Source organism: Corythoichthys intestinalis, chromosome 9 (genome assembly GCF_030265065.1).
Source record: "Corythoichthys intestinalis isolate RoL2023-P3 chromosome 9, ASM3026506v1, whole genome shotgun sequence".
Lineage (NCBI taxonomy): Eukaryota > Metazoa > Chordata > Actinopteri > Syngnathiformes > Syngnathidae > Corythoichthys > Corythoichthys intestinalis.
Window position 1 is genome coordinate 37,686,460 of NC_080403.1, and position 15,618 is coordinate 37,702,077.

The following is a 15,618-nucleotide window of genomic DNA, read 5'->3' on the forward strand; positions in this document are numbered from 1 at the left end:
AATCTGTGGAGGGAGTTGAAAGTCCGTGTTGCCCAACAACAGCCCCAAAACATCACTGCTCTAGAGGAGAGCTGCATGGAGGAATGGGCCAAAATACCAGCAACAGTGTGTGAAAAGCTTGTGAAGAGTTACAGAAAACGTTTGGCCTCCGTTATTGTCAACAAAGGGTACATAACAAAGTATTGAGATGAACTTTTGGTGTTAACCAAATACTTATTTTCCACCATGATTTGCAAATAAATTCTTTAAAAATCAAACAATGTGATTTTCTGGGTTTTTTTTTTCCACATTTTGTCTCTAATGGTTGAGGTTTACTCATGTTGACAATTACAGGCCTCTCTAATATTTTCAAGTGGGAGAACTTGCACAATTAAGGGTTGACTAAATATTTATTTGCCCCACTGTATGTAACGTTAGACCCTCTCCTCTGTCCTATTTAATTTCTCAACACGTCTCACGAGGCTGCAGAGGACAGAGAACTGTCCTTGGTCCTGGACACTTATTCATCTTCTGGTAACATCATGATTACGTAGTTAAACAAATCATCCTGATTTTTATATCACTTTTACACATCTTGCTCTCCACTGGAATAACAAACATTAAAATTTCCATATATTTTAAAATTGGGATTCATTCTCATCCGATCATATTTCGTCCTGATTCTTCTTTCTGGGATATTTTTAGTCTTATCTCCAGACCCCCTCCCTCCTCCTACTTTGCTCCTCAGGGGACCCGAGTTCGCATACTTTACTGAAGGTAGACGCCGAATTGACGTCAGAGCAAGTGTAATTTGACGTGCGAACACCCGCCCATCGTCGTGACCACACACGCGCACAAGCACACGCACTCAACCATCGTCAAGTGTTTCCTTGACGGAGAAAAAACGCACAGTTTTTTGCTCCTCCGTCCATCTGTTCAGAGGAAAAAGAATCACAATAAACCAGAAGAGATTAAACTACGTGTTTGGGGCACATCCAACCCGCGCTGTGTGATTTTTATTCCTCAACTGATTGAATTTCATCTGAAATGGAAGTAAGATGTCGTCCCGCGGTGATGTGTTGTTTCCTCGCCGTCCTCTCCTCCGTGATTCCCCGCTCCGTGGCTTCGCCATCCGTGGACAGACAATATCTAAACGAGTGGGCCGTCGAGATTCCGGGTGGACTGGATGCGGCGGCGGAGATCGCCCGGGAGCTGGACTACCAACTGGTCCGACAGGTAATCACATGCACTGAATCAAAAACACATGGTTTTCATTATTATTCATTATAAGATTTGAGTTCATGTTTTTATTTTATTTTTTCTTAACAGCACTCACAGAAACACGAGATATTAATTAAAATTCTGTGTCTCATTGTATTTTTTGCTTTATACCATAAATGGTGGTTTGTTTCCTTGTGTTCTTCAGAATTTTATATCTTTATGCAAACATATTAGAACTCGCTGTAAATGACTGTTGGTGCGTGTTTCAAACGTCAGCAGCATTGACATTTCAGTGCTTTGTCAAATCAGTGAAATACAACATGGAATTTTTATATTATGCTGGTTTATAATACTTACTCGCTTTATATTCAAATTTTAAAGCACGAATTAAAAGATTACGGCCACTAACCATTAGGAAAACATAATTAAATGAGACCCAATTTAAAAAAAAAAAAACGGAAAGTAAAGAAAAATCTGAGTTTAACCCTTACAAGCACGAATTACGCCCCTCCCTTCACACCCAATGTTTTTATTACATTAATGTTGGACAGGGGTCGCAAAACTGTGGCCCAGGGCATGATTGCGACCCACAGGTCAACAGTTTGTGGCCCACATTTAACATCCATCCATATTTCCCCATGTTTTGTTGAGCTGGTTTGGTTGTCAATTAATTGACAACTAATCGATTAGCAAATTAATCGACAAATATTTTAAATACCTGATTATTCGTTTAGGACCTTCTTCAACTTAAACTTGTCTAAATTCTTGAAATTATGCCATTTCTATAACTGCTCGGTTGTAAATATTGTCGTCTTTCATCAATATGTTTTTCTTAAGTACAAGTAGGACATTAACAAAAATCTGCGTTTTTTGGAGGACAGCAATTCACATTTTTGCTCATTTTCCGACATCTTACTGTCTAAATTAGCTTTTGGAACAACTAATCGGTTAACAAATTAGTTGCCAATGAATATGATAATCGATAAAGTTGAAGGAAATAGTCATCCGTTTTGTTATCATTGCAACTTATAACATGCCGAAAACAACTTCAAGGTAAATTGTGAAGGTAATTGAAAGAAGTGACATTTATCCGATTAATCGTTTAATTAATTATCCGATTAATGGATTATGAAAATAATCCTTAGTTGCAGCCTTAGCTGGTTTATCTATTTTTCTTTTTCAACTGTTTATACTGTCATTACGTTAATATCACTTTGAGAGGGGTCTGTGATATAAAGTGCTTCATTATAATAATAATAATAACTGTTGTTATTGTTATTATCATTATTCAATTGTAGTAATAATGTTGCCCGCACTTATTTTGCATTGGGCAATTAAAAAAACAATATTTTTAAATAAAATAAGTGAATTAATTGATGGATCCATGGGGGGAGGGCAATGATTTAAATGGTAATAGATTAAGAAAAAAACAACAAATAATATTTTGAAAGATAAATAATTCTAAAAATATATATATTTAAACTTTAAAAACAATAACTTCAAAAATCACATTTTCAAAAATTTGTAACAATTTGGGGGAAAAAGTATTTTGCGCTTGTAATACTCTTTATTTATTCATTCATTCTTTCTTTTGCTTTATAAATCGCTTATGACCTCATAGTCATTAGCTGCCATTGACGGCAATAGCCGTCCAATCCATTTAAATTGTTGAAATGGATTGGACATTCATAGCCGTCAATTGGTGTGTTAATATGAAGTTTTACTTTTACTAACAACTACAACACACTCACTGACCTGGGCTGCCAGTGAATAAGTTAAGCTAATAACTTTTGAGAGCATTATTGTCTCAGTTCTTGTATAAGGTCATCTCATGTTATTGTTCTGTCCCTATTTTTTTTCTCTGGTCTCTTCTAAATTGAATTTCACTCTTACCACTTTACTTATAATAGAAACATCAACATCGAATGATGAAAATTTCCAATGCTATTATCTCAAAATTAATCAAAAGGCTTATTATCAAATTATTCAGTGCCATTACATCCATTTTCTTAATTCAGCCTAATATCTTGTAGATTGGGGCCCTGCAGGACCATTTCTTGTTCAGACATAGCAAACATCCCCGCAGAATGAAGCGAAGTGCCACGCACGTCACCAGGCAGCTGTCGGAGGATGATCGGGTAAATGGTGTCTTTTAATGATCGGATAAGCATATCTCTAGGCATTTATTATGTCCCACCTCAAATTCAAAGTCACCTAATCTTTCTCCACAGGTGGTATGGGCAGAGCAGCAGTATGAGAAACGGCGCAGCAAGCGAGCATCCCTTGGGCGTTGCAGGGACTGCCCGGCTGACAAGCTGTTTGATGATCCCATGTGGAACCAGCAGTGGTACTTGGTGAGTCTGCGTGACAAAGAATTGATTCCTAACCACTGCACTGTGGCAAAGTCTGTGAAAAACATACAGAATTCATGATCGAAATATTTTTTTAAGCATCAGAAGTGTGTTTGAACACTTTTCTGAGCTAAATTCTGCTTTCCACAACGGGTCATTTAACATACGCGTCATTTTTGATGGCCTTCGCGACAGTTGCTTCTTAAGCCTTTCCATGACTGCATGGGGAGCTCAACATGTTTTGACTAACAATGGACCGAACTAATTCTGAAACTAAATAAACATGCAAGACAATAAAACAAGAATTCTGGCCAAAAGAGCCATTTGCTTGATTGGTTATGCTGTTCAAGTAGGGATGAGAGGGATGGAGGGACTATAATCCAACAGGATAGAACAGAGTAGAGCACAATGTATTATGTCCCAATATACCCTGATTAGGATTTTTTGACAAATCCAGTCCATGTTGAAGCTCAGAACAGCCTTTTTTCAAAGCCATGTGCACCCTTCCGGGTTACATTACTAACATGTCGACTACATCCTGACCGTGCATTGACCCCCTTTGAATGATGTTGTACAGAGTAGCACTTTTCCTTATGTTAGTTAGGGAGTCAGCAGCCCGCGGCTCTAGAGCCGCATGTGGCTCTTGAGCGCTGCCCTAGTGGCTCCCTGGAGCTTTTTCAAAAATGTTTGAAAATTGAAAAAGATAGGGGAGGGAAATATACATTTTTGTTTTAATATGGTTTCTGTAGGAGGACAAACATGACACAAACATTCTTCTAATTCAAACGAAAATTTTTCATCGAGTTAATTACAGCTTAAAAAATAATTAATCGTAATTAATCGCAATTCAAACCATCTATAAAATATGCCATATTTTTCTGTAAATTATTGTTAGAATGGAAAGGTAAAACACAAGACGGTTATATACATTCAACATACGGTACATAAGTACTGTATTTGTTTATTATTAACAATAAATCAACAAGATGGCATTAACATTATTAGCATTCTGTAAAAGCGATCCATGGATAGAAAGACTTGTAGTTCTTAAAAGATAAATGTTGGAACAAGTTATAGAAATTTTATATTAAAACCCCTCAATGTTTTCGTTTTAATAAAATTTGTAAAATTTTCAATCAAAAAAAAAAACTAGTAGCCCACCATTGTTGATGTCAATAATTACTTACACAATGCTCATGGGTGCTGAAGCCCATAAAAATCAGTCGCACCCAAGCGCCAGTAGAGGGCGGCAAAACTCCATAAAACAAAATTAACAAGTGGGCATTTCACTGTACTGTCATTTAAATCTGTCTGAGCGGGGCATGTGCGTTAATTGCGTCAAATATTTTAACGTGATTAATTTAAGAAATTAATTACCGCCCGTTAACGCAATAATTTTGACACCCTACTTTTAACCATTTGTTTTTTTGTGTTAGTTTTGAAGCAGTTGACCACATTAGTCACGTAGCGAATTTAAACCATCCTTATTTGATATAACTATATTTAAGCATTTTCTTCAGGCATTTTTTTAGTGCGTTATGCCTGTATGCATCTAAACAAAACAAGTTTGGAGTGCACGGTAGTACTTTGGGTGTCAAATTCGACTAATGTAGGACGTTTTGCCGATGTAGGAGATTTTGGCAGAACACCGGTGTGCCGCGACACATTAGTGTGCCATGAGAGATGGTCAGGTGTGCCGCGAGAAATTATCTAATGTCGCATTTTTTACGTCGTTGGGCAGAGTTGCAGTAGGAAGGAAGGAGTAGGTTGCGGTCGTGTACAGATGAGCGAGGTATTGTTCATGTCGTGTTCAATAACTGCTCGGATTTCTAACCATCAACCACTTTGCTCTCCGTGACAATGTAGACCCCAGCACGTCTACTGTACGTCATTTCATTAGACTCGTCAAGTGTCCTTTCCATTTTATCTATATGTGACGAGCATCAATCCTTCCCCTGTGTTTTATTCCAACACATTGTCGAGGATAGCAAAATGGCTAGAAATCCGAGCAGTTCTTGAACGCGACACGAGAAGCTATCTTAAACGTCATCTCCAATCAAAACACCTGTCGCTTCAAAGTACTGACTATTTTGTTCGCCTTGTGAAAACACAGAGAAACAGGCAACTTTTTTGAGGAAAAACTACAAAGGTAAATGAGAAAGCCCTCAAAGCCAGTAACCTTGTGTTCCTAAATCAAAAAAGTCCCACTCTGTGGCAGAGACCTTAATACTACCTGCATGCAAAGCTATTGTCAGCGAGATGCTCGGCCCTGATGCAGTTAAAGACATTGCTTAAGTACCCCTGTCTAATAATTCTGAGCTTTTCAAGCCAAACTGCTATTTAAAAAAATGAAAAAAGAGAGACTGAGAGCTGTTTACGATGATTCCTGCCAGGATATTGGCTTTGTGTTCACCTAAACAGGCTCAAGTTTCACACTGAGTAAGTATTAATAGTGAGAAATTATTTTATAAATATACTGTACAGAAAGGAATTTTGGAACATTTTTGGTTTGTGGTGTGCCATAAGATTTTTTTCCAATTTCAAAACGTGCTCAGAAAAGGTTGAAAAACACTGCTCGATAGGATGCACTGCAGGGAATAAACATTTATTCATGAAGGCTCATTATGTGTTTGTAGTCGTTTTGAAAGTAGGCTAATTTGGATACATGCAGCATGTGTTAGCCCCTTTCACACATACCTGACCTCCGGTTAATTCCCAGGATTTAAACTGGTAGTCCATATGTGTGAAAGCAATTTCCTGGGTCGACTGACACAGAGATGACACGGACATTTACTGGGTCGCGTCCTAGTATAATGTCCGGGACTTACCCAGGAAGTAGCACGTGTGGAAGCAGGTGTTTAACTCAAGGGTCACAGCGAGAAGGCTGATGACGTACATATCATGGCGGGTTGATTGGCATTTCCTCTTTCTTCTCAGTAAGATGAAAAGCGGTAAACAAACAGGGCAATTATCAACATGTCAAACTGGAAATAGCTAAATTAAACTGGAAATATAAAGAAATTAAATTGCTACAGGATTATACAGCCGAGGAAGAGCCAGTCCATTGTCCAACTTTGGATATGTGTGGTTTATTTTGTTGCCGATGCCCACCAACAATTATGTAATGTCAGGGTTTTAAAATCCCACCAGCCACCCTTCCCACACAGAGAGCATCAAGTCACCAACACGGGACAAGTCTGAAAGTGTCGACTTTTTATTGTATTTCCCGGGACATCTCTCCATGTCTGAAAGACATGACACGGGTAAATCCCGCGTCACCTTACACGGGAATTTACAGGGAAAAAAGTCTAAAAGGGGCTATTATAAAGTTTAACATTTTGGGTTGCTGACCCTGTTAATCCGCACTCAACAGTGTCTCAGATCAGACTGTCTTGATATTAAATGGATCAAATCCTGTAAAACCAACCCACTTAATTCATTAACTGGGGAACGTTTACTCAAAATGTAAACTATACAGTATTGCCTAGTGGACTGCTGCTTTTCGAAAGTCCACTTACCTACCACTTCACCATAACTGTAGTGACCAAATACAGTATGATTCACACATTTGTGGAGAAAGCAAAAACAACATCATTTTTCCCCATCGAAGTAGTATGACTATGCCTTAAAATGCCACTTATTGTAATGGCACATTATTTAATGCATTGTGAGTCATTCATGAAAATAAAAACAATGCAGAAATACAAGTAGATACGACATCACACAGTACAAAAAAACACCTTCCATTTGTAATGTTTGCATTTACAGTGGGGCAAGTAAGTATTTAGACAGCCACTAATTGCGCAAATTCTCCCACTTGAAAATATTAGACAGGCCTGTAATTGTCAACATGGGTAAACCTCAACCATGAGAGACAGAATGTGGGAAAAAAAACGGAAAATCACATTGATTGATTTTTTAAAGAATTTATTTGCAAATCATGGTGGAAAATAAGTATTTGGTCAATACCAAAAGTTCATCTCAATACTTTGTTATGTACCCTTTGTTGGCAATAACAGAAGCCAAACGTTTTCTGTAACTCTCCACAAGCTTTTCACACACTGTTGCTGGTATTTTGGCCCATTCCTCCATGCAGATCTCCTCTAGAGCAGTGATGTTTTGGGGCTGTCGTTGGGCAACACGGACTTTCAACTCCCTCCCTTTTCTATGGGGTTGAGATCTGGAGACTGGCTAGGCCACTCCAGGTCCTTGAAATGCTTCTTACGAAGCCACTCCTTTGTTGCCCTGGCTGTGTGTTTGGGATCATTGTCATGCTGAAAGACCCAGCCATGTCTCATCATCAATGCCTTTGCTGATGGAAGGAGATTTTCAATCAAAATCTCTCGATACATGGCCCCTTTCATTTTTTCCTTTACACAGATCAGTCGTCCTGGTCCCTTTGCAGAAAAACAGCCCCAAAGCATGATGTTTCCACCCCCATGCTTCACAGTGGGTATGGTGTTCTTCGGATGCAATTCAGTATTCTTTCTCCTCCAAACACGAGAACCTGTGTTTCTACCAAAAAGTTTTATTTTGATTTCATCTGACCATAACATTTTCTCCCAGTCCTCTTCTGGATCATCCAAATGCTCTTTAGCGAACCGCAGTACTTTCTTCAGCAGGGAGACACGTCTGGCAGTGCAGGATTTGAGTCCCTGGCAACGCATTGTGTTACTGATAGTAGCCTTTGTTACTGTGGTCCCAGCTCTCTGTATAGGTCATTCACTAGGTCCCCCCGTTGGGTTCTGGGATTTTTGCTCAGCGTTCTTGTTATCATTTTGACGCCATGGGGTGAGATCTTGCATGGAGCCCCAGATCGAGGGAGATGATCATTTGTCTTGTATGTCTTCCATTTTCTAATAATTGCTCCCACAGTGGATTTCTTTACACCAAGTGTTTTACCTATTGCAGATTCAGTCTTCCCAGCCTGATGCAGGTCTACAATTTTGTCTCTGGTGTCCTTCAACAGCTCTTTGGTCTTGGCCATAGTGGAGTTTGGAGTGTGACTGACTGAGTTTGTGGACAGGTGTCTTTTATACCGATAATGAGTTAAAACAGATGCCATTAATACAGGTAACAAGTGGAGCCTCGTTAGACATCGTTAGACCTCTTTAAAAGTCAGAAATCTTGCTTGTTTGTAGGTGACCAAATACTTATTTTCCACTCTAATTTGGAAATAAATTCTTAAAAATCAAACAATGTGATTTTCTGTTTTTTTTCCCACATTCTGTCTCTCGTGGTTGAGGTTTACCCATGTTGACAATTACAGGCCTCTCTAATCTTTTCAAGTAGGAGAACTTGCACAATTGGTGGTTGACTAAATACTTATTTCCCCCACTGTATGAGTGAAGGGAAGTGGTGACTAAGTAAAGAGGGCAAATGAAGGAGCACGGGTCAGAGAATGGGGATGTTGGCAGATATGACGTGCTTATATTAGAGAGGGCGGAGCTACATGTGTGACGGAGTTGGGTGAGCAATGCAGCAAAGCAACAGAGGGGAGAGTTGAGCGAGATGCTATTATGCCTTTTCTGAAAATTTAATCAGGGTGTGACTCATTGCTTGCCTGCATGGCTGTGCGTGTGCCTGCGTAAGTGTCAGTCTGTGTCAATGCAACGTTAGCATCAAATGTTAGTTTTCATCGCTGATTAAATCATCTGATTCCTTCAAAATCTGCTTTTATCTGTTGATCTCGGCTGTGTGTTTATTAACTGTACACATGTTCAACGCTCATGGTATGTTGTTTCATCATCAATGAATTTGTACTCTATTAAAAAGAAAGTATATACAATATTTAAAAATAACATCCTTCAACTGGGATTTAACTGGAGTCTGCAATGGAAAAGAAATAGATCAGGTTTCAAAAAAAGAACTAATGCAGGAGCTGAGGAGAGGATTAAAAAGAACAATACATCACAAGTATGACTCACATGTTGACGTGGCGTTCTGCAGTGTCTGTGCAGAATGCGCAAGGACAACAACAGTTTGAAAAAAAAAGGTTATTTTGTATTTAGCTATTTTTCTACAGCACTTCTAAAGTATTTAATAGTCTTAGAGGAGTAATTGTAAAAAAAAATAGCATTTTTTTCTTTAAATTTTAAACTAGGGGAACAAACATAAGACGAATGAAAAAGTATGCTGTTTGCAACATAATGCAGTTGAGTAATGAATTAACCAGGCACTAGACAGCACAAAAGCTTAATCGGACCCTAACAAGTGGCTGTAGGAGTGGACTTGAACAATGACATTTTAAAAAAAAAAGTCAACAATAGTCTTGAAATTCCATAAATGTCGATGTATACAGCTGAAAAGCTTGACTCACCTAACCTTTTGCAACACATGATAACATTTAGAGAGCCTATCTGGATACACTTTGTATTCTAGATAACCAATTATTGTCATTTTCTCTCATGCAGCAAGACACACGCACGTCGTCTTCCCTTCCAAAGCTGGACCTGCACGTGATCCCAGTGTGGCAGAAAGGGATTACGGGCAAAGGAGTGGTCATCACTGTTCTGGATGACGGACTGGAGTGGAATCACACCGACATCTACTCCAACTACGTAAGATACTGTTTCCATGGAGACTGCCATGTCGTCTCAGTCTGCAGTTTCCACAGCAACGCTGGTGGTGACACCATGCAATGCAAGACATCTTCAGCTTGATTTAGCTCTAATTTTCTTCATTTACTTGGGCGCTTACTTAAATTATATAACAAAGTATAACAAAAATTACATTCAATTTACATATTTACATGTAAATGTGAGACAATCTGACATCAGCTCATTTGTTCCATAGAAATTTATGCTCATCATCTGCCTTTTTTTTTTTTTTTTTTAATTTTATATTAAAGGATGCAGCAGCCAGCTATGACTTCAATGATAATGACCCTGACCCATTCCCCAGATACGACGCCACCAATGAAAACAAGTATGTTGGCAAAGGCCTATTTTATTTCCATTTCCTCCATAGAGATACGTTTTTATACAGCTTTTAGGTACTTAGATTTCGATTTTAATGTAACTGAAATGCTGGTAGTGTATATTTGCTTCTGTTTATTTATTTATTCATTTATTTTTATTAAGATACCACATTTATCTGTGAAATACAGTACAGTTTTACACACAAAAAATTACAATGACTTTGATTGCATCATTTAATGATGTCATTCAGGCATGGAACAAGGTGTGCTGGCGAGATCGCCATGCAAGCAGACAATAATAAATGTGGTGTTGGTGTGGCCTTCAATTCCAAAGTTGGCGGTAAGAGGATTTTATTTTGCAAAATGAGGAATGCAGATTGACGCATTAGAAAAAGTATGAACCAATGGCGTAGGTTTGATGTCAATATTTGTAGGGACGATATAACAGCATAACCTGCATGTACACTTTTGCTGGGGATGGGCTATTAATAAGACCAAATAGATTGGGTGAACGAGGGTCAGGGCTCCATTTCTCACCAATATGAACGTAATTAATTCAATAGACTTCATAATGATTGACGGGTCAGATTCGACCTTAAGTGGGCCACGCCTTCAAGCAGGGGGCCAACCCACAATCAGCTTCAGTTATTCGCAGTCGGTTGCAGCGACACATGCAGCGAGCCAACGCCGGATTTTGTTGAAAAAGTACAAAAGCTGTACCGCATACAAACAGGAAGGATTGTCTCAGGAGTGATTCGTTCAAGGATTTAAGGTAATTAATCTATTTTTCGTACCATGCAAGCATTTTGAAACGAAAAAATCTCTGGGAGAAATTAGCCGCAACAGCATTGGCATTATACTTCACAATATTTACCTAAAATAAATGCTATCTGCACATTTGTTAGCTTTTAACCAAGAATCAAGACTGTTTTACATCCATATCTATAAAGGATTCAGGGATTTAAGCATTTATTCACATGAATTTTCTACGGAAAAAGCTCTTTGTTTACATTTGGCGGTCGCTAATTTCCTCACCGACTAGCCTCATAGTTTGCAATATTTACGTAAAATAAATGCTACCTGCATGTTTTTTTGTTTTTTTTTGCTTTTGACCAAAAATCGAGACTGTTTTACGTCCATTTCTATAAAGAATTCGGGTATTTAAGCATTTATCCACAAGAATTTTCAAAGGAAAAAGCTTTGTTTACATTTGGCGGCGGCTGATTTCCCTACTGACTAGCCTCATATTTCCCAATATTTACGTAAAATAAAGGCTACCTGCACGTTTTTTTTTTATGCTTTTAACCAAGAATTGAGACTGTTTTACATCCATATCTATAAAGAATTCAGAGATTTAAGCATTTATTCACAGGAATTTTCAACAGAAAAAGCTCTTTGTCTGTATTTCCAGTCGGTCGGCTTTGACGAAGATAGGCCCCCTATGAATCGGCCCCGCACCCCGTGTCCCGTCAATACACTATGAAATTTATGTTAATTCATAGGCTAAATGATTAATGTAAAATAAATCTGTATTGACTCATACTAACTTTCATATGCAAATTAATACCGTCTTAATCTGATAATTTTTCTTAAATCTAGTCGAATAATTATCTCCATCTTCTTTTGAGTGTGAAAGGCTAGTTAACAGATGAATGTGTCAGATTAATCCACTTACTTTAAGTAGCTATCCTATGTTCTTATTAAGCCTATGCATCTAAAATTTGGTAATTTTTCACATAAATCTAGAAAAAATTGCTTTCAAATAATGTTTTGAACAATATATGTTCTTGAATTAAGAACATTTCTGACAAAGAAGTTTTTTTTTTAAGATTAAACATACTAACTTTTTGCTTAAAATAAGTCTGTTAAGCTTATTTTCAGCTAGCTATTTTTCTTATTTGAAGAATTCTAAGTGAGTAAAATTTACTTGAAGCACTGGAGGATAATTTCACTTATTTCTAGTAGATTTACACTGATTACACAGTTTTTTTTTTTTCATTTTTAAGAGGGTGGGTTTGTGCAGTGCATATGTATAGGTTCAGCTGATACACCGTTCAATTCAAGCCTTTGTTTTCAAAAACTGCTATAGAAACATTTTAAAAACTTCCAGAATAAATGTCTGGATTTTATTAGCAAATCTAAATTGCAATATTTGAACCCAAATTTGTGTCTTAACATACAAAGAAATACAAAATTGTTAACCATCTCTTAACTATCCAGAATGCAAAAAAATAAACATTTGTCTGAATACCACTCAAAATTGTCTATCTGAATAAATTTAAATATTATAAAAAACTTTTTAGTCAGGGAAAAACAAAAATAAATAAAAATGGAGCCTTCCTTCAAGTAAAATACTTTTGTCCACAAGCACAGCCAAACTCAACAAAAAATGAAAGCTCCTTTGGGCTGCTTTAAGACCACATAAATAAAATCAAAATGAAAACTAGAGAGAGGGAGGTAAACCTTATTTCACTACATTTCTTACAGTTTGATTAACATTAACAGTAGAAAACTTACAGGAGGATATTTCTCTCAGAGCAGCTTCCTCTTCGAGTTCGAGAAATTCGCTCAGATTAATGTTATGCTAAATTGCTAACTCTGATGCAGGTCGGACGTTCAGTGACAAAATTAGTGCTGTGTTCCCCACCGCCCACCCACATTGACATCTTTTTACAGTACTTACAGTGGCTGTTGCTGGCGGAAAAAAAACTTAACATCTCCCTCGTCTTCGAGGGGGGCGGAGGAAACGGCATACTGCATTTGTGGTGGGGGGAGCAAGTCACCAGCCAATCAAACGGTCGTTTGAGGAGGGAAAAAAATGGACTGGCACATTCAGCAAGTAAAAAAGGGGTCAATGTAAATCTGAACACAATTAAATTAATTCACTTCATAATGGTAGGGTCTATTCTATCCTTACGACATATGGGAAGACAATCTAAATGACCTATATAAATGAAGTCATTTTATAATGCAAATAAGGTTGCCCAAAACATGGTGGGGATAATTTGAGCATCCTGCAAAGTTGGTAGTATTATGTCTCTACCGTCCATATGCAAACCTACACCCTTGGTATAAACTAAATTCATGTGAGAAAATGGGTCTTGAGTACAAAAAAAAAGCTCATTGTTGTGCATGGACAAACTGTGTTTCATATACTGTTATGGGTATCGGAAGGGTTTCCTGATTAAGACCACATTTTCATGCTGCCTGGTTACATAATATCATTTTATTAAATTACACCCAAACAATGACTAACAGCCAAATAGATACATACATAGTCCTGAATGGTGATGTAGCCAACCAATATACAGTGGTGCAAATAAATATTTAGTCAACCACCAATTGTGCAAGTTCTCCTACTTGAAAAGATTAGAGAGGCCTGTAATTGTCAACATGGGTAAACCTCAACAATGAGAGACGGAATGTGGAAAGAAAAAAACAGAAAATCAAATTGTTTGATTTTTAAAGAATTTATTTCCAAATTACAGTGGAAAATAAGTATTTGGGGACCTACAAACAAGTAAGATTTCTGGCTGTCAAAGAGGTCTAACTTCTTCTAATGAGGTCTAACGAGGCTCCACTCGTTACCTGTATTAATGGCACCTGTTTTAACTCATTATCGGTATAAAATACACCTGTCCACAACCTCAGTCAGTCACACTCCAAACTCCACTATGGCCAAGACCAAAGAGCTGTCGAATGTAGACCTGCACCAGGCTGGGAAGAATGAATCTGCAATAGGTAAAACACTTGGTGTAAAGAAATCAACTATGGGAGCAATTATTAGAAAATGGAAGACATGCAAGACCACTGATAATCTCCCTCGATCTGGGGCTCCATGCAAGATCTCACCGCGTGGCGTCAAAATGATTACAAGAAAGGCAAGCAGAAATCCCACAACCACACGGGGGGACCTAGTGAATGATCTACAGAGAGCTGGGACCACAGTAACAAAGGCTACTATCAGTAAAACAATGCACCGCCAGGGACTCAAATCCTGCACTGCCAGACATATCCCCCTGATGAAGAAAGTACACATCCAGGCGCGTCTGCAGTTCGCTAGAGAGCATTTGGATGATCCAGAAGAGGACTGGGAGAATGTGTTATGGTCAGATGAAACCAAAATAGAACTTTTTGGTAGAAACACAGGTTCTCGTGTTTGGAGGAGAAAGAATACTGAATTGCATCCGAAGAACACCATACCCACCGTGAAACATGGAGGTGGAAACATCATGCTTTGGGGCTGTTTTTCTGCAAAGGGACCAGGACGACTGATCTGTGTAAAGGAAAGAATGAATGGGGCCATGTATCGAGAGATTTTAAGTGAAAATCTCCTTCCATCAGCGAGGGCATTGAAGATGAGACATGGCGGGGTCTTTCAGCATGACAATGATCCCAAACACACAGCCAGGGCAACAAAGGAGTGGCTTCGTGAGAAGCATTTCAAGGTCCAGGAGTGGCCTAGCCAGTCTCCAGATCTCAACCCCATAGAAAATCTGTGGAGGGAGTTGAAAGTCCGTGTTGCCCAATGACAGCTTGTGAAGAGTTACAGAAAACGTTTGGCCTCCGTTATTGCCAACAAAGAGTACATAACAAAGTATTGAGATGAACTTTTGGTATTGACCAAATACTTATTTTCCACCACGATTTGCAAATAAATTCTTTAAAAATCAAACAATGTGATTTTCTGTTTTTTTTTTCACATTCTGTCTCTCATAGTTGAGGTTTACCCATGTTGACAATTACAGGCCTCTCTAATATTTTCAAGGGAGAACTTGCACAATTAGTGGTTGACTAAATACTTATTTGCCCCTCTGTATCTTATAATGTAATAAGCATCTTCAATTTAATTTCATTTGATATTCTTGGTTCTTTCTCCCTAGGCATTCGCATGCTGGATGGAATTGTGACAGATGCTATTGAGGCCAGCTCTATTGGCTTCAATCCAGAGCACGTGGACATCTATAGTGCAAGTTGGGGACCCAATGATGATGGCAAAACTGTTGAGGGCCCAGGTCGTCTGGCTCAAAAAGCCTTCGAATACGGCATTCAGAAGGTAAATTCCACACTAGCCATCTTTCTTAGCAGGCACGATCTCCCACTGAGGTTTCTTAAGGGTCTGTTTTCTGCCCACGGTGGTAATCAAAC

At 38.3% G+C, this 15,618-nt stretch overlaps 1 protein-coding gene across 1 annotated transcript in view; it reads left to right on the forward strand.

The window, feature by feature from the left end:
- The first annotated feature begins 854 nt into the window (after positions 1–854).
- Positions 855–15,618, forward strand: part of pcsk1 (proprotein convertase subtilisin/kexin type 1) — a 29,249-nt gene continuing 14,485 nt past the window's right edge. The window contains exons 1-7 of the mRNA XM_057847072.1: positions 855–1,215; positions 3,234–3,338; positions 3,432–3,554; positions 9,965–10,111; positions 10,402–10,478; positions 10,722–10,810; positions 15,354–15,526. Coding sequence (XP_057703055.1) covers positions 1,027–1,215; positions 3,234–3,338; positions 3,432–3,554; positions 9,965–10,111; positions 10,402–10,478; positions 10,722–10,810; positions 15,354–15,526 — 903 coding nt within the window. The 5' untranslated portion in view covers positions 855–1,026. The remainder of the gene's footprint in view (positions 1,216–3,233; positions 3,339–3,431; positions 3,555–9,964; positions 10,112–10,401; positions 10,479–10,721; positions 10,811–15,353; positions 15,527–15,618) is intronic.